Source organism: Aegilops tauschii, chromosome 6, assembly GCF_002575655.3.
Source record: "Aegilops tauschii subsp. strangulata cultivar AL8/78 chromosome 6, Aet v6.0, whole genome shotgun sequence".
In the NCBI taxonomy this organism is placed as follows: domain Eukaryota; kingdom Viridiplantae; phylum Streptophyta; class Magnoliopsida; order Poales; family Poaceae; genus Aegilops; species Aegilops tauschii.
In genome coordinates this window covers 13,297,202-13,316,353 of record NC_053040.3, presented here as the reverse complement: position 1 = coordinate 13,316,353, position 19,152 = coordinate 13,297,202, and the positions used below count along the sequence as shown (strand labels likewise).

The window sequence follows — 19,152 nt, the reverse complement described above, 5'->3', positions numbered from 1 at the left end:
TCTTTTCTCTGTTTTCTGTTTCTTTTTTCTGTTTTCCCTTTTTTTCGTTTTTTTGCTTCTTTCGAAAAAAATTCAGAAAGTCCAAAATTTGTTCGTGTTTCTAAAAAAGTTCCAAATTTCAAAAAATGTTCGCGTTTAAAAAATTGTTCGAAATTCAAAAAATGTTCGGGCATTTCAAAATTTGTTCTTGCTTTTACAAAATTTATTCGGAATGTTTTGTTCAAATTTTTTCACATTTTATAGAAAATGTTCCTGTTTTTCAAAATTGTTCATGTTTTAATTTTTTTCAGAAGCTTCAAAAAATGTTCCAATTTTAAAAAATTGTTCATGTTTTCATTTTTTGAGAAGTTTCAAAAAATGTTCCAGTTTTAAAAATTGTTCACTAGTTTTTAAAAAATCATGTTTGGAAATTTTGTTCAGGGATTTCAAAATATGTTCACCTTTCCAAATTTTGTTTTGAAATTTGTAAAAATATTCTGGTTCCAAAAAAATTGTTCAAGATTTTCAAAAAATGTTCTTGTTTTTAGAAAAATTTATAGCTTTCCAAAATTTGTTCACAAATTTGGTAAGTGTTTGCGTTTCACACAACATTTTTTTTTTGAAAAAATATTGCTTCCGAAATTCCTAAACTAATTCGGATCTGCGCAGCTTGTTTGTTCTTTAAATCTGATGCTAGCTATTTGTTCAGTGTCAGCCGCTAGCTAAGTTGGCAAGAACTCATGCTCTATAGCAGAGCGTCGCTTGTTCGAATCCCCAGCAACACGTATAATTTTTTTTTAGCTACAGTGCGCTTTCGATTTTTCTGTTGCGGTCGCTGTCTTCATGGGCCGGCCCAGTCGAAGTCCCCCCTGTGCGAAACCGTGAAGACTTGACGCAGAGAGCGTCACATAGGAGGTCCCACCGGTCTGTTCACATCACGTCACGGCTATAGCCGGCGGAATTGCGTTTCTTCCCCACTTTAGTCAATTTCTCTGCAATTGATCTTTATTCTGAGATTCATGCTGCATTTTCTTCCGGGCCGTGTTTGTTGTGCTGTGCTTGTTTTGGTTCAGTCAATTTGCTACTGGGCCAAAGCCCATTAACTGTGCGATCCAACCATCCTCTTTTTTTTTAATGTTTTCTTGTTTTTATGTGTTTTTGTTTTGTTTTTCTTTGATATTGGTTTTTATTTTTCGCTAGAGCTGATGGTGACCAATCTTCATGCTATCTAGGCAAACCAGTGTCTGACAATCTAGGTGCAAGACTTGAACGTTCTGAGTTCTGTTCGAATTTTTTTGTCATCTACCATATGCATTCATCTTATTGTCTCAAATGCTTACAGCTCAATCCATCGCAAGGGTGGAACAATGTGCCGGTTGCTTCACTTGGAGTTGGGCGTGTTCCCACTGATATCCAAAACCATGTGAACTCCAAGTTATGTAGATGAAATTCTTGCTTCTTGACTTCCTATGCCTGTACTCTTCCTTGTGTCTGTGCTTGATAACTTGTGCTTTGTTTTCTTGAGAACATATATTGCCTTTTATGTTGTTGAATGGTGATTTGTCTATGATGTGTCACCTTAATTATGTGATATGTGGGATGTGATATAATTGCTATATACGTGAAAGACTATTGCTATATATGTTTTGCTGCATGGATAATTGAAAACCAAATTTAAAAAAACTGTTGAAAACAAATTCGTGAGTGCACCACTCGGAAAAGATAGCGATGCCAAGTACACCACTCGACAAAGGTGACCAAACTGGTGCAATCTGGCCACCGATGGCAGCACGGCAGCTGTGGCCACCGCCCACCGAGTTGGTAGTGGTAGTTGGTGTCTAATCCAAGCCCTAGCTCTCTCTCTCTCTCTCTCTGGCACAAACCTAGAAGGAAGAAGAAAAGAGAAGAGGGAGAAAAGCAATTCTCCCATGCATGGGAGGTTCCGTGCATGGGAGAGCCGTTGATATTTCTTGGAGATCCGATGCCATGCATTGGAGGTTCCGTGCTGCTGGTACTTGCTGCATCTTTCTCTGACACATGGAAGCACACTGTCCCGGCTAGGCTCCATCATCCCATACTTCTTCATTCTATTTACAAGTTAAAATCTACTTTATCTTTTGAACCAAAAGGACAATTTATGACCCGTTTGCATATTTGTGTTTATGACGAGAACTTTAGAAGGAGACCACTTTTGAATATATTTTAACAAGTTTGAAAATTCATGTTCTGAAACATGGTGAAACAAAGTGAAACACTGTAAAATTAAGAACAATCAATTTGATACACATCGGCACACACTGTAACATTATGATACACAACGGAACACGGCGAACCGTAGTGTAACAATTAATTTTTTTTACGAAATAGAATGCAAAATTATTATATTTTTCGGATGGAATTAAAAGAATTGTACGAAACAAGTTTGAAGCATGGTGATTTAGTTGTCTAAAAACTAATTTCTAAAAATATATTCAATATTAGTATTGTTTTAAAGAACTTGTCAGAAAAAAAGCAATTATGCAAACAAAATGTAAATCAAACTTTCACTTCCACATACATTAGGCATCTATATATTTGAATGAAACTTAGTGAGTAGAGAAAACATCATAGACGTGTCATTGGTCCCACAAACAATAAATGAGGTGGTGGATGCATGAACGGGAGGTCCCATGCATGATAGAAAATCCCCTCTCGGAGAAGAGGGCACAATGGACACATAGAGGTTTACCGGCGCACGCCCGCTGCAATAGACAACTATACTTCGAGCATGAACTTAGGGCTCCGTTTTTAGATCTTTTTTCGAGCTTTGTTAGGGTTTGTGTCCTGCTCAGAAAGGCGAGACGGTGGCGGTTCCCTGAAAATGGAATAAAGTTCTCCCCGCCTATCCCCTGTTCTGGTGATGTATCTTGCATCATCGGTGGGCGTGTGGAGTTGTGTCTCCGACGAATCTGTCTTTGGTGGATTTACTCGGACCTGTTCGTCCTTTGTCTTCGTTTGTGTATTTTCAGGTTGGATACTTTTGATGTACACTCTTCATTCGCGGCAGTTGCTGTTCTGGTGCGTTGGTTCTACGGGGCCTTAGCACGACGACTTTCCTACTGTCTACTATAACAAGGTTTGCCCGGCTCCGGCGAGGGAGGGGCGATGACAGCGGCGCGCCTTCGGCTCGCTTCAGTGCTTGTAGTCGTCGCTAGGTGGTCTACAGATTTTGATGTAATTTTTTATTGTTTCGAGTGTTCGTTGTACTACCATTTGAAAGTTTTTCCTGCAAAAAAAACTCGACAACTCCACCGTTACAACGATCACTGCAGCGATTTTATACCCGGGCCAGCGCTGAGCCATGACCCCCACTCCTGCGCTCGATTCGGCCCGCTCTGGACGCGCCCGCGACGGAGACCTCCTATATGCCGCACTCTGCGGCAGAATGTCTAGGTTTCGCACAGGGGCAGTCCCCCGACTGGGCCGGCCCACCCAGGCTGCAAGCGGTGTAAAAAACAAGAGAAAAATGCTGTGCGTCGGCCAAGATTGGAACTAGCAATCGACCGCTGGTAGACAGACGTAGCTAGCCACCACGGCTGATTCTTGTTGGTGGAGAAACGATAGCGCGAATACTTTAGAACCAGCCATGAGGGCAGGTGGGATTATTTGTCCTTTTTCTTAATCATTTCTTGGAAGTTCAGAATATTCTTATAAAATAATCGGAACGTTTTTCACAAAACCCGACCGAGTTTTTGAAAAAGTGAATAATTTTGTGAATTCTTAACATAATTTCAAAAACAGGTATAGTTTTTGAAGTCGTGGACAATTTTCGATACATAAGAACATTTTTAAAAATTTCCGACCAATTTTGATAACCATGAAAAAAACTTAAAGAAAGAAAAAGAATTTGTGAATTTGTGAAAACATTTAAAAATAGGAACATTTTTGAAATTTTGAACAAATCTTGAAAAACACGAACGTTATATAAATTCTGCACAATTTGAAAAATTCACGAAAACTATTGCCAAAAATCAGAACAATTTTTGAATTTGTGAACAAATTATCAATAAAGGAACATGTTTGAATTATTGAACAAATTTTGAATACAGAAACATTTTTTGAAGTTGTAAACAAATATTCAAAATGTGAAGATTTTTGAAATTTTCAAACATTTTTTGACAATCACGAATTTGAGCAAAATTTGAAAACACAAATAAATTTAAAAAATCCAAATAATTTTTATAAACCCGAAATAAAATTCAAACTCTAAACTTTTTGAAAACCATGAACAAATTTTCATATACCGGATTTTTTGAAAATGCAAACAAAAAATTGAAAAATCCAAACATTTTTTGCAAACATATAAAAATTTCAAAATTGCAAACATTTTTGGAAATATAGGAGGTCTCCACCGGGAAAAAAAATGAAAAAGATGAAAACGAGATTGTTTTTCAAAATTACGAAGAATTTCTTGAAAATGCAAAACAAATTACGAAAAAAAAGGAACAAAAAACTGAAAGCGCGAACATTTTCCAAAATTACGAACAAATTTTCCAAGACGTGAATACATTTTGAATTCCCCAGAACATTTTTGGAATTTGGTGTCAAATTTGAAAAACATGAACATTTTCATGATGTGAACAAATTTGGTGAACAAATGTTAATAAATGTGAACCTTTTTAGAAATTCCCAAACATTTTTTCAATTTGTGAGCAAAATTATAAACATGAACATTTTTTGAATTTGCGAACAAATTTGGAAAGCTGGAACATTTTTTGAAATTCCGTTTCTTTTAAATTGCTAATAATTTGGAAAGGGGAAACAAATTTTCTGAGGTTGTAAACAAAAATAAAATTTAATTTAATTTCGCGAACCTTTTTTTGAATTTACAAACAAATTTTGGAAACATGGACATTTTTAAAATTTCTGAACTGTTTTGAAAACAGGAACATTTTCTGAAATCCGTGAACATTTTTGAATTATTGAACATAATTAGAAATGCAAAAAAATGAAATTGTAATTTGTTTTAATTTTTGAACATTTTCTGAAAAGAAGTGAACAAATTTTGAAGTACTAATCTTTTTTGGAATTTGCGAAGGAAACTTAAAAACAGGAATTAAATCTGGAAAATGAACAAATTTGAAGAAATACGAACATTTTCTTATTCCAGATTTTTTTTTGAAAAAAGAAATAACTGCGAAAAAGAAAACCGAAAGAAAATTAAAAATAAAAAAGAAAACGAAAAAAGAAACAGAAAATAATAAAAATGACTGAAAAAGGAAAAACGAAAAATAGAAAGGAAAAAAAGAAACCCGGTTCAGACACTTCTAGAAGGTTCCCAAAACGAGGAAAACCTGTTGGGAATCCTCTAGAAGCTTCCTAAAACCAGAACCTGAAAACTGTATGTCCGCTTCTAGTTGGGCCAGCCCAAATCGTTCGCTAGCTCATGTCCCATGTGCGATTCGGCGACTGTTTGACGCAAAATGCGTCAAATAGGTTTTTCCCCCGCGACGCGCTCCTACGCGCGCACGATGCACCGAGACCGCAATAAACTAGCGCGAGCACACAGCCCGGCTCGCCAACAGCTTCAGCTGGTCCTGTGCGACGTATGCGCGCACACATACACGCACACACACACGCACTACTCGGACACTATCTAGGCATGCCCCAGATAATGGCCATACACTAGTCGGACGGTGCTTGTACATTGCCCAGACACGGGCTCGACGCGGCCACGGACCGCACCCGACACGTCCAGCAGCGGACGCACACGCTGACTAGCCCGCCGTGGCTTATTCCTAACAATCACCTCCAAAGCCACGGCCTAGAGGAGTGCCGGCCCCTCGACGTTGACGTCTGCGAGAAGAGCCTGCTCCACCGCCTCTGCCTTCCGCGGCTTCGCGCACTCGCGCCGGAAGTGCCTACGTTGGTCGCAATTGTAGCAGCAACCGCCGCCCGATGCTCTGGCCAACGCCGTCGTCGTCGTGGTCGAAGCCGTCGTCGTGCTGTCGCTGGTGTGCAGCCCACTCCACTGCCGTGAGCATTTGATGCTCGTCCATCTGCTCACCGACGTCCTGCGGGTGCCGCCGCGATCTCTCCTCGAATGCCTTCTGCCACCCGAGCACCTCCTCGAACGACATGGTGTCGACGTCGCAGAACTGTTCAATGCTGGCCACCGCCGTGTACAGTCGGTCCGTCACTGGGTCCAATGGCTTTTTCACGATTGCCGCGTCGTCCCAAGCCCTGCATAGTGCGTCGCCATGCCACCGATCCTGCCGCCGTAGGTGTCTAGTGACTCGTCGTCCGCCATGTAGCCGATTGAAGTCGCCCCGGAGTGTGGCCAGCCGCGCCGTCCTAACCCAATCCACACAAACGAATCGAGTGTTGAGGCTCGTCCATACCTTTGTCGCCGTCTTCTTCGACTACACCTGCAGCAGGATGTCTTCGGCGAGCGCTCCAAGCAGGTACGCCCTCGCCGTCTTGTTCTTCTTCGCGTCCACCGCCGTCGCGCTATCCGTCGGGGCCACCGCCTCCCATAGCCCCTGCGTGTCGAGGTTGGCCTCGACCTTGATTGCCCATATGGTGTAGTTGTCAACGGTGAGCGTCGGGCCCTGCAGGGTCAGCGAGCTTCCGCTCCGCCGTCGTACGGCCCCAGCGATATCGCCGGCGATCACCCACGCAACCATAGCTCTGATGCCAATTGTTGGTGTCTAACCCTAGCCCTAGCTCGCCCTAACTCTCTCTCTCTCCTCTCTCTGGCACAAACCTAGGAGGAAGAAGGAAGGAGAAGAGGGCACAGTGGACATAGAGAGGTTTACCCGCGCACAAACAGCCGCTGCAACAGACAGTTATACTTTGAACACAAACTCGACACCTCCACCGGCACATCGATCACCATGACGATCTTATACCCGGGCCAGCGCTGGGCCACGACCCCCACGCCTCCAACCACTCCTGCGCTCGGTTCGGCCCGCTCTGGACGCGTCCACGACACGCTCCTACGCGCGAGCTCACAACAAACCAGCGCGAGCACACCGCCCGGCTCGCCAATGGCTTCAGCCTGGTCCGGTGCGACGTATGCGCACACACACACGCGCGCACCCTACCCTACACATGCACACACGCACGCACTACTCGGACACTATTTGGACATGCCCCGGATAATGGACATACACTAGTCGGACAGTGCCTGTACAGTGCCCAACGCCTGACACGCCCAGCCCTCGCATGCACACGCGCTGGACTAGCCCGCCGTGGCTTATTCCTAACAGAGGCGAACAGCAGGAACAACACGGCGGTGCCGGCGAGGTGCGCATGGACTGGTCTGCTCATGCCCCCTACCCGATGTGAGATGGTCGAGTAGAGAGAAGTCCAGTCCGTCGAGGATCACACATTCACACGCTGGATCCCACAATATAAAAATCGAGGGACTGGCGGCAAACGACCTTGCCGGCTTGCCCTAGTCGTCTGTATGCATACGGCCGGCAGGCACCGTGAAAGGGCGACGAATGGCGCCATCACATAGCACCGGTCAAGGACCAACTCGAAAGATCCTCAAACGCCGCCCAAGCTCCCTAACCAAGATCCCGGTCCATTGAGTCACATAGGCGTGCTGACTGCTATACTCAACTTTTCTTCCTCAAACGTTTGGTTTGGTACATATAAAAATAGCAAACGGAAGTAACAAAACGGAAGTTTGTTGCTAATCCTTCGCGTCCTTTCTCGGAAAAGATCCTTCCAGTGTCGAAATAGGTAAAAGAGCTATCCCAATCCATTACATAACTACAAACGGCCGGGGTTATCAAATCAAAACACATATAAAGAACATTGCTAAGAGCGAGACACGCCTTTAGCCTGCACGGAGGGTGTCATCGTGTCCAGAGAAGTCACGGTCAATGTCGGCACGCTGGTGACGATGGGCCGCAGCTGGCGGTCGGTGGAGCAGGAGGAGGTTGACCTGACGAAGCCGTGGCTGGAGACGTTCACGCAGCCAACGACGACAGCGAGCCTCTTCAGGTGAAGGAGATCGATCGAATACGTAGTTGAAGAGATAGATAGATTAGTCAAGTAGAACCAGAAACTCTCCTGCGATCAGTTCATGGCGCCTTGGCGTGATCGGTCTTTTTTAAAAAAAAAAATGGAGGTGTACCCCTTTTTTTTTGGCGTGATCGATCTACATCTTGTACAGGAGAAACATAATTAATCAATTTGGGGAGAAGAATGGGAACGAGACTCATTGCGCCCAAATTTACTCAAGGAATTGATGATATTGGTATCATATTGTAGAGAACACAACCAGTAATAACATAGCTAACGTGACACCTTCTTCATAATCTTACATTGCACACCATCCACAAAGAAGAGAAAAGCACATCTCCAAGCCTTAACTCTAAAGAGCATACCAAACCATAGCCAGAAACCAAACACAATCCCAGCAATCACCCAATAGCACAACCACTGATCCTCATCTTCGCCATTTCTCTCATTTGGTGAAAGCAAAGTATTTGCACACATGTCGAGAGGAAATCCACAGAGCCCAGAATTATTAGAGTAAATTGATGGGTCAGTCAGGGTTTGCATCTGACTCCCAGTGGGTATCTTGCTCGACAAAAGATTGTTCGAGACATTCAACGAGTTTAGCCATGATAAGCTCGACATGCTGGGAGGAATTGCTCCTGTAAGTCCATTAGATGACACATCAAGGGACTCGAGACAAGTCAAACTGCCAATGTCTTCAGGAATGTTGCATGACAGGTGATTTCTTGATAGATTCAGGAACTGGATGCCCTGAAGTTTGGTTAGCTCTTCAGGGATGCACCGAGATAACAAATTGTCCGACACATCAATACCACTTATTAACTCTAGTTTTCCGTTGAAAGTTCGCTCTTGCCCCTTCCAGTTTATTTTGATCTTATCCCAATATTTTAATCCGTCGAGCGGTCTCAGAGTTGACATATTATGTGGACGCCTCATGGAGGTCAAGTTTCCGAAGGCTACCGGAATTGCTCCAATGAAGCTATTGTTTGCCATGTCGAGCAACTGAAGCTGAGAAAGTTGTGATAGCTCGAAAGGAAATTCTCCGGTGAAGTTGTTTGATCTGAGCCTAAGGATTCTCATTGATTGAACCCAAATCACAATCCATGGAGGGAGAGCACCAAAGAACCTATTGTTCCCGATGTCTAGGGTGGCCAGCGAGTTGCAGGCTCTTAGGACCTGTGGGAAGACACCAACAAAGCCATTTCCGGAAAGGTACAATGACTCGAGAGAGCAGTTGTGTCCTGCCTTAGCCAGAGGGATTTCACCTAAGAAGGAGTTGTCAGACAGGTCCATGAACTCTAGAGCCTCCAGGTTCCACCAGCAGCCAGGGAGCTTCCCAGTTAGCAGGTTTTTGGACAGCTTCATGTACCACAGAGCCTGGAGATTGCACCAGCACGCTGGGAGGTCCCCGGTGAGCCGGTTGTTTGATAGATCGAGTATCTCGACGGAAAGTAGCTCGCAGAGTTGGTGTGGGATGTCGCCGATGAGCTTGTTTTTGTAGAGTTGGAGGCTGACGAGGTTTTGCATGTTGCCGAGCTGTAGTGGGATGGAGCTATGGAACTTATTGTTGCCGAGGTCGAGGATGGCCAACGAGTTGCAGCCCTCTAGGTCTGGGAAGGTTCCAGTGAAGGAATTTTTGGCGAGATTTAGGGAAATGAGAGAGCAGTTGTGACTTGCCTTAGTCGCGGGGATTTCACCTGTGAAGGAGTTCCTGGATAGGTCCATGAGCTGCAGAGCCTGTAGATTCCACCAGCAGTCCGGGAGGTTCCCGGTGAGCCGATTGTTTGACAAATAGAGTATTCTCATGGAGAGGAGCCCGCAGAGCTGGTGCGGGATGGCCCCAGTGAGGTTGTTATTGTAGAGCTGGAGGTTGATGAGGCTGCGGATATCACCGAGTTGTGGTGGGATGGAGCCGTTGAACCTATTGTGGCTGAGGTCGAGGGTTGCCAGCGAGTCACAACCCTCTAGGTGTGGGATGGTTCCAACAAAGGCATTTTTGTTAAGTTTTAGGAGGGTGAGAGAGCAGTTGTGGTTTGCCTTGGTCACGGGGATTTCACCTGAGAAGGAGTTATTGGCCAGGTTCATGGAATGCAGAGCTTGCAGATTCCACCAGCAGTCCGGGAGATTCCCGGCGAGCCAGTTTTTTGACAGATTGATGTATCGCAGAGCCTGGAGTTTGCACCAGCAGTTCGGCAGGTTGCCTATGAGCCGATTTTTTGACAAGTTGATGTACTGCAGAGCCTTGAGCTTGCACCAACAGTCCGGGAGGTTCCCCGTGAGCTGGTTGTTTGACAGGTCGAGTTCCCTGACGGGAAGGAGCCTGCAGAGCTGGCGCGGGATGTCTCCGAAAAGGCTGTTGTTGCGGAGGCTGAGGGACTGGAGGCCGGGCATGTCACCGAGCTGCGGCGGGATGGAGCTGTTGAAACAATTGCTGCTGAGGTTGAGTTCGTTGATGGAGCGCAGTAGCGAGATGCTAGCCGGGATTTCCCCGTTGAGGTTGTTCCCTGCGAGGTTCAAAATGGCAAGCGCCGGGAGCGCGATGGTGTCGAGCGAGCCGAGCCCGCCCGAGAGACCGAGTCCCTCAAGCCTTAGCGCCCGGACGTGTCCGGCGGCATCGCAGGACACGCCGACCCAGTCACAGGCCGGCGCGGCGCTGGTCCAGTTGGACAGCGTGGCCGGGTCGTCCAGGCTGGCCCTCCAGGCCAGAAGGGCGTCGACCTCCGATGGCACCACGGCAACTGTCGTCGCTGGGATGGTGGCCACCAACAGGAGGAGCGCGGCGGTGCCGGCGAGGTGAGCGTGGGTGGCTGGTCCTACCATGTCTCGGACGGACCCGGGATGAGAATTGTTGATCAGCAGGAGAAGTCTAGTCCGCAACTCCGAAGAACACACACTATATGGATGGACCGACCCACGGCAAACGCCGAGTGCGTGCGCTTCGTGTGGCAGAAAAATCATACAGGAGCTGTTTTAGTTTACACCAGTGGGTGCGTTACTTGCCCGAGTCAACTGTATGCATACGGCAGGCACCGCGACAGGGCGACGAATGGCGCCATCAGACTTTTTCAAACAGCACCGATCAAGGACAAAGTCGGAAGATCCTCTGGACGCCCGCCTGCCCTGCCTACCCAAGATCCGGGGCTCCCAGTCCTGTCACATGCACGCGCGTTCGCGAAGGCGCCGTGTACATTTGTACTGATTTTTTTTGAAGAGTGTGGATTTTCTACTCTCGGGTGTAGTACATCCGAGTTTGCAAAAAATTGGAAAAACGTTATGAAACAAAGTTGAAAAACCTGAAATTTTGAGACTTCAAACTTCATCAAATGTTCAAGCATTTTGCACAATTTCAGCCAAAAGTAACATCGGAGAAGCTCTCCTCAAAAAACAAAATCAATGTTCAAAGTTGTGTGCACTGTTGGAGCGGTGATTTTGTTTTCTTTTGGTGAGAGCTCCTCCCTTGTTTTTTTCTGGCTGAAACTTTGCAAGAAGCTCAAACTACTCCTTAAGTTTGTTGTCTCAAAATTTTAAAAAAATTGGATTTTGTTTTATCGCGTTTTTTTTTTGCAAACTCGGGTGTAGTACACCCGAGAGTAGTCACACCTTTCGGGTGTTTTAATCTGAATACCTATGGAACGTCAAACATTTGCTAGGGCAGGATCTCCATGGAACAATTTCGTTCGCTGGGAGAACTCCCCGGTGCGACCTAGCAGCCCGGCAGGCTTTTTAATAGGCCTCCCCCTACTAGCGTAATCGTTATGCCAAAAACAAAGAAAGACATAAAAAAGGCGCCAGTTTCCTGCTGACTAGGACCAAGTCTTCAAACTGAATTTTGGATCTGACTATAGAAAGCAAAAAAAAAATATTCGATACATATAATAAATTGCCATCATGTTCAAATGGATCTGGTAAAAACATGTGTCAAAAAGTGAATTTGCAATGTCTAAGGAATACAAAAAAACCAGCTCGTGGGGGTATGTTTGTAGGAAAGTTTAGTATTGTGGGGAAAATGTAAAAAGTAAGTTTAGAAACCAAAAAATATTGTGAAATTGCCATGAGGCTATAAAAACACTATTGAAAATGCTACAAATGTCGTGCGATGAACTTGTTGGAAATATGCCCTAGAGGCAATAATAAAATGGTTATTATTATATTTCCTTGTTCATGATAATTGTCTATTGTTAATGCTATAATTGTATTAACCGGAAAACCGTAATACATGTCTAAATACATAGATCACAACATGTCCCTAGTGAGTCTCCAGTTGACTAGCTCGTTCATCAATAGATGGTTATGATTTCCTGACCATGGACATTGGATGTCGTTGATAACGGGATCACATCATTAGGAGAATGATGTGATGGACAAGACCCAATCCTAAGCATAGCAATAGATCGTGTAGTTCGTTTGCTAGAGTTTTTCTAATGTCAAGTATCATTTTCTTAAACCATGATATTGTGCAACCCCCGGATGCCGTAGGAATGCTTTGGGTGTATCAAATGTCACAAGTAACTGGGTGACTATAAAGGTGCACTACAGGTATATCCGAAAGTGTCTGTTGGGTTGGCACGAATCGAGACTGTGATTTGTCACTCCGTATGACGGAGAGGTATCTCTCGGCCCACTCGGTAATACATCATCATAATGAGCTCAATGTGACTAAGAGTTAGCCACGGGATCATGTGTTACGAAACGAGTAAAGAGACTTGCCGGTAACGAGATTGAACAAGGTATGGTTATACCGACGATCAAATCTCGGGCAAGTAACATACCGATAGACAAAGGGAATTGTATACGGGATTGATTGAATCCCCAACATCATGGTTCATCCGATGAGATCATCGTGGAACATGTGGGAGCCAATATGAGTATCTAGATCCCGCTATTGGTTATTGGCCGGAGAGGTGTCTCGGTCATGTCTGCATGGTTCCCCAACCCGTAGGGTCTACACACTTAAGGTTCAGTGACGCTAGAGTTGTAATGGGAATAGTATGTGGTTACCGAAAGTTGTTCGGAGTCCCGAATGAGATCCCGGACATGACGAGAAACTCCGGAATGGTTCAGAGATGAAGATCGATATATTGGACGAAGGGTCTTGGAGTCCAGAATTGTTCTGGGAGTACCGGGTGACGACCAGCGTGACCGAAAGGAGTTTCGGAGGCCCCGACAAGCGTTTGGGGGCCTTATGGGCCAAGGGGAGGGGGCACACCAACCCACTAAGGGGCTGTGCGCCCCTCCCACCCCATCTCACGTAACCTGGAGAGGTAGGGGCGCCTCCCCTAGGGCAGCCGCCCCTCCCGGCTTGGGGGCCAAGTTTCCTAGGGGTGGGGGCGCCCAAACCCATCTAGGGTTTCCCCTGTGGCCGCCGCCCCTCCCCTAGGGAAACCCTAGGGCACCTCCTGCTCCCCCCTTCCCCCTATATATAGTGAGGGAGACAGAGGGCTGCAGATGACCCTTCCCCTGGCGCAGCCCTCCCCCTCTCCAACACCTCCTCCTCCGTAGTGCTTGGCGAAGCCCTGCCGGAGAACCACGAGCTCCACCACCACGTCAACGTGCTGCCGGAGCTCTCCCTCAACTTCTCTTCTCCCCTTGCTGGATCAAGAAGGAGCAGACGTCCCCGGGCTGTACGTGTGTTGAACGTGGAGGCGCCGTCCGTTCGGCGCTTGGATCGGATCTTCCGCTATTTGAATCACCGCGAGTACGACTCCATCAACCGCGTTCTTGTAATGCTTCTGCTTAGCGATCTTCAAGGGTATGAAGATGCACTCCCTCTCTCTCGTTGCTAGCATCTCCTAAATTGATCTTGGTGACATGTAGGAATTTTTTTGAATTATTACTACGTTCCCCAACAGTGGCATCATGAGCCAGGTTTATGCGTAGATTATATGCACGAGTAGAACACAAGTAGTTGTGGGCGATGATTTGTTCAATTTGCTTACCGTTACTAGTCCTATCTTGATTCGGCGGCATTGTGGGATGAAGCGGCCCGGACCGACCTTACACGTACGCTTACGTGAGACAGGTTCCACCGACTGACATGCACTTGTTGCATAAGGTGGCTAGCGGGTGTCTGTCTCTCCCACTTTAGTCGGATCGGATTCAATGAAGGGGTCCTTATGAAGGGTAAATAGCAATTGGCATATCACCGTTGGCTTTTGCGTAGGTAAGAAACGTTCTTGCTAGAAACCCTTAGCAGCCACGTAAAACATGCAACAACAATTAGAGGACGTCTAACTTATTTTTGCAGGGTATGCTATGTGATGTGATATGGCCAAAAGGATGTGATGAATTATATATGTGATGTATGAGATTGATCATGTTCTTGTAATAGGAATCACGACTTGCATGTCGATGAGTATGACAACCGACAAGAGCCACAGGAGTTGTCTTAATTTATTGTATGACCTGCGTGTCAATGAAAATGCCATGTAATTACTTTACTTTATTGCTAACCATTATTCATAGTAGTAGAAGTAATAGTTGGCGAGACAACTTCATCAAGACACGATGATGGAGATCATGGTGTCATGTCGGTGAAGATGGTGATCATGCCGCGCCTCGAAGATGGAGACCAAAGACGCAAGATGATATTGGCCATATCATGACACTTTATGATTTGTGTGTGATGTTTATCATGTTTACATCTTATTTGCTTAGAACAACGGTAGCATAACTAAGATGATTCCTCACTAAAATATCAAGAACATGTGTTCCCCTAAAGTGTGCACCGTTGCAAAGGTTCGTTGTTTTGAAGCACCACGTGATGATCGGGTGTGATATATTCTAACGTTCACATACAACGGGTGTAAGCCAGATTCACACATGCGAAACATTTAGGTTGACTTGACAAGCCTAGCATGTACAGACATGGCCTCGGAACACGAGAAACCGAAAGGTCGTACATGAGTCGTATAGTAGATGCGATCAACATGGAGATGTTCACCGTTGATGACTAGTCCGTCTCACGTGATGATCGGACACGGCCTAGTCGATTCGGATCATGTATCACTTAGATGACTAGAGGGATGTCTATCTGAGTGGGAGTTCATTAAATAATTTGATTAGATGAAATTCATTATTATGAACTTAGTCTAAAATTGTATTTACAATTTATCTTGTAGATCCAATGGCCCACGCTAATGTTGCCCTCAACTTCAACGCGTTTCTAGAGAAAACCAAGCTGAAAGACAATGGTAGCTACTATACGGACTAGGTCCATAACTTGAGAATCGTCCTCACAGCTGCCAAGAAAGCTTATCTCCTTGAAGCACCGCTAGGTGACACACCCATTTTCCCAGCAACTGAAGACATTATGAATGCCTGGAAGTCGCATAGTGATGATTACTCCCTGGTTCAGTGCGGCATGCTTTACAGCTTAGAACCGGGGCTTCAAAAGCGTTTTGAGCAACACGGAGCATATGAGATGTTCCAATAGCTGAAAATGGTTTTCCAAGCTCATGCCCGGGTCGAGAGATATGAAGTCTCCGACAAGTTCTATAGTTGTAAGATGGAGGAAAATAGTTCTGTCAGCGAGCATATACTCAAAATGTCTGGGTTGCACAACTGCTTGTATCAGCTGGGAGTTAATCTTTCAGATGACTCGGTCATTGACAGGATCCTCCAGTCGCTTCCACCTAGCTACAAGAGCTTTCTGATGAAGTACAATATGCAAGGGATGGAGAAGTCCATTCCTGAGTTATATTCAATGCTGAAATCAGCGGAGGTGAAGATCAAAAAGGAACATCAAGTGTTGATGATGAATAAGATCACTAGTTTCAAGAAAGGCAAGGGTAAGAAGAACTTCAAGAAGGATGGCAAGGGAGTTGCCGTGCCCGGTAAGTCAGTTGCTGGGAAGAAGCCAAAGAATGGACCCAAGCCTGAGACTAAGTGTTTTTATTGCAAGAGAAAAAGTCACTCGAAGCGGAACTGCCCCTAGTACTTAGCGGATAAGAAGGCCGGCAACGCCAAAGGTATATATGATATACATGTTATTGATGTGTACCTTACCAGCGCTCGTAGTAGCTCCTGGGTATTTGATACCGGTGCGGTTTTTCACATTTGTAACTCAAAACAGGAGCTGCGGAATAAGCGGAGACTGGCGAAGGACGAGGTGATGATGCGCGTCGGGAATGGTTCCGAGGTCGATGTGATCGCCGTCTGCACGCTACCTCTACATTTACCTTCGGGGTTAGTTTTAAACCTCAATAATTGTTATTTAGTGCCAGCTTTGAGCATGAACATTGTATCTGGATCTCGTATAAAGCGAGATGGCTACTCATTTAAATCCGAGAATAATGGTTGTTCTATTTATATGAGAGATATGTTTTATGGTCATGCCCCGCTGGTCAATGGTTTATTTTTATTGAATCTCAAACGTGATGTTACACATATTCATAGTGTGACCCAAAAGGTTGATAATGATAGTCCCACATACTTGTGGCACTGCCGCCTTGGTCACAGTGGTGTCAAACGCATGAAGAAACTCCATGCAGATGGACTTTTGGAGTCTCTTGATTATGAATCATTTGACACGTGCAAACCATGCCTCATGGGCAAAATGACCAAGCCTCCGTTCTCCAGAACAATGGATCGAGCAACCAACTTGTTGGAAATAATACATACTGATGTATGCGGTCCAATGAGCGTTGAGACTCGCGATGGCTATCGTTATGTTCTCACCCTCACTGATGAGTTAAGTAGATATGGGTATGTCTACTTAATGAAACACAAGTCTGAGACCTTTGAAAAGTTCAAGGAATTTCAGAGCGAGGTAGAGAATCAACGTGCCAGGAAAATAAAGTTCTTACGATCAGATCATGGAGGAGAATACTTGAGTCATGAGTTTGGCACGCACTTATGGAAATGTGGAATTGTTTCACAACTCACGCCGCCTGGAACACCTCAGCGTAATGGTGTGTCCGAACGTCATAATCGCACTTTATTGGATATGGTGCGATCTATGATGTCTCTTACCGATCTACCGCTATCATTTTGGGGTTATGCTTTAGAGACTGCCGCATTAACTTTAAATAGGGCACCGTCGAAATCCGTTGAGACGACACTGTATGAATTATGGTTTGGGAAGAAACCTAAGCTGTCATTTCTGGAAGTTTGGGGATGCGATGCTTATGTCCAGAAACTTCAACCTGAAAAGCTTGAACCGAAATCGGGAAAATGCGTCTTCATAGGATACCTTAAGGAAACTATTGGGTATACCTTCTACCTCAGATCTGAAGGCAAGATCTTTGTTGCCAAGAATGAATCCTTTCTGGAGAAAGAGTTTCTCTCGAAAGAAGTGGAAGGAATGTAGAACTTGATGAAGTACCCCCTCTTGAACCGGAGAGTAGTACAGCACAAAAAGATGTTTCTGTGATGCCTGCACCGACTAGAGAGGAAGTTAATGATGATGATCATGAAACTTTGGATCAAGTTGCTACTGAACTTCGTAGGTCCACAAGGACACGTTCCACACTAGAGTGGTACGACAACCCTGTCCTGGAAATCATGTTGTTAGACAATGGTGAACCTTCAAACTATGAAGAAGCGATGGCGGGCCCGGATTCCAACAAATGGCTTAGCCATGAAGTCCGAGATAGGATCCATGTATGGGAACAAAGTATGGACTTTGGTGGACTTGCCCGATGATCGGCAAGCCATAGATAATAAGTGGATCTTTAAGAAGAAGACTGGCGCGGATGGTAATGTGACCGTCCATAAGGCTCGGTTTGTCACTAAGGGTTATCGACAAGTTCAAGGAGTTGACTACGATGAGACCTTCTCACCCGTAGCGATGCTGAAGTCCGTCTGAATCATGTTAGCAATTGTCGCATTCTATAATTATGAGATCTAGCAAATGGACGTCTAAACGGCATTCCTTAACGGTTTCCTTAAGGAACAATTGTATATGATGCAGCCAGAAGGTTTTGTCGATCCTAAGAATGCTGACAAGGTATGCAAGCTCCAGCGCTCCATCTATGGGGTGGTGCAAGCATCTCGGAGTTTGAGCATTCGCTTTAATGAAGTGATCAAAGCGTTTGGGTTTATACAGACTTATGGAGAAGCCTGTATTTACAAGAAAGTGAGTGGGAGCTCTGTAGCATTTCTCATATTATATGTGGATGACATACTATTAATGAGAAATGATATAGAACTTTTAGAAAGCATAAAGGCCTACTTCAATAAGTGTTTTTCAATGAAGGACCTTGGAGAAGCTGCTTACATATTGGATATCAAGATCTATAGAGATAGATCGAGACGCCTCATTGGTCTTTCACAAAGCACATACCTTGACAAGATATTGAAGACGTTCAATATGGATCAGTCCAAGAAGGGGTTCTTGCCTGTATTGCAAGGTGTGAGATTGAGCGCAGCTCAATGCCCGACCTCGGCGGAAGATAGAGAAAAGATGAGTGTCGTCCCCTATGCCTCAGCCATAGGCTCTGTTATGTATGCCATGCTGTGTACCAGACCTGATGTGAACCTTGCCATAAGTTTGGTAGGGAGGTACCAAAGTGATCCCGGTATGGAACACTGGACAGCGGTCAAGAATATCCTGAAGTACCCGAAAAGGACTAAGGATATGTTTCTCGTTTATGGAGGTGCCGAAGAGCTCGTCGTAAAGGGTTACGTCGATGCTAGCTTTGACACAGATCCGGATGGCTCCAAGTCACAAACCGGATACATGTATATTTTGAATGGTGGGGCAGTCAGCTGGTGCAGTTGTAAAGTACACACGGATCTGAATGTCGCAGATCCGTTGACTAAACCTAGCAAAACATGATCAACACTAGAACTCTATGGGTGTTCGATTCATCACAATGTAACTAGATTATTGACTCTAGTGCAAGTGGGAGACTGTTGGAAATATGCCCTAGAGGCAATAATAAAATGGTTATTATTATATTTCCTTGTTCATGATAATTTTCTATTGTTCATGCTATAATTGTATTAACCGGAAACCGTAATATGTATGTGAATACATAGATCACAACATGTCCCAAGTGAGCCTCTAGTTGACTAGCTCGTTGATCAATAGATGGCTATGGTTTCCTGACCATGGACATTGGATGTCGTTGATAACGGGATCACATCATTAGGAGAATGATGTGATGGACAAGACCCAATCCTAAGCATAGCACAAGATCGTGTAGTTCGTTTGCT

General features: G+C 45.0%; 1 protein-coding gene across 1 annotated transcript; it reads right to left on the bottom strand.

Moving 5' to 3' along the window:
* Positions 1 to 8,215: 8,215 nt before the first annotated feature.
* Positions 8,216 to 10,815, bottom strand: LOC109784583 (uncharacterized). The gene has a single exon (XM_073501606.1). The coding sequence runs from the start codon at positions 10,813 to 10,815 to the stop codon at positions 8,269 to 8,271; it is 2,547 nt and encodes an 848-aa protein (XP_073357707.1). The 3' UTR covers positions 8,216 to 8,268.
* Positions 10,816 to 19,152: the final 8,337 nt, after the last annotated feature.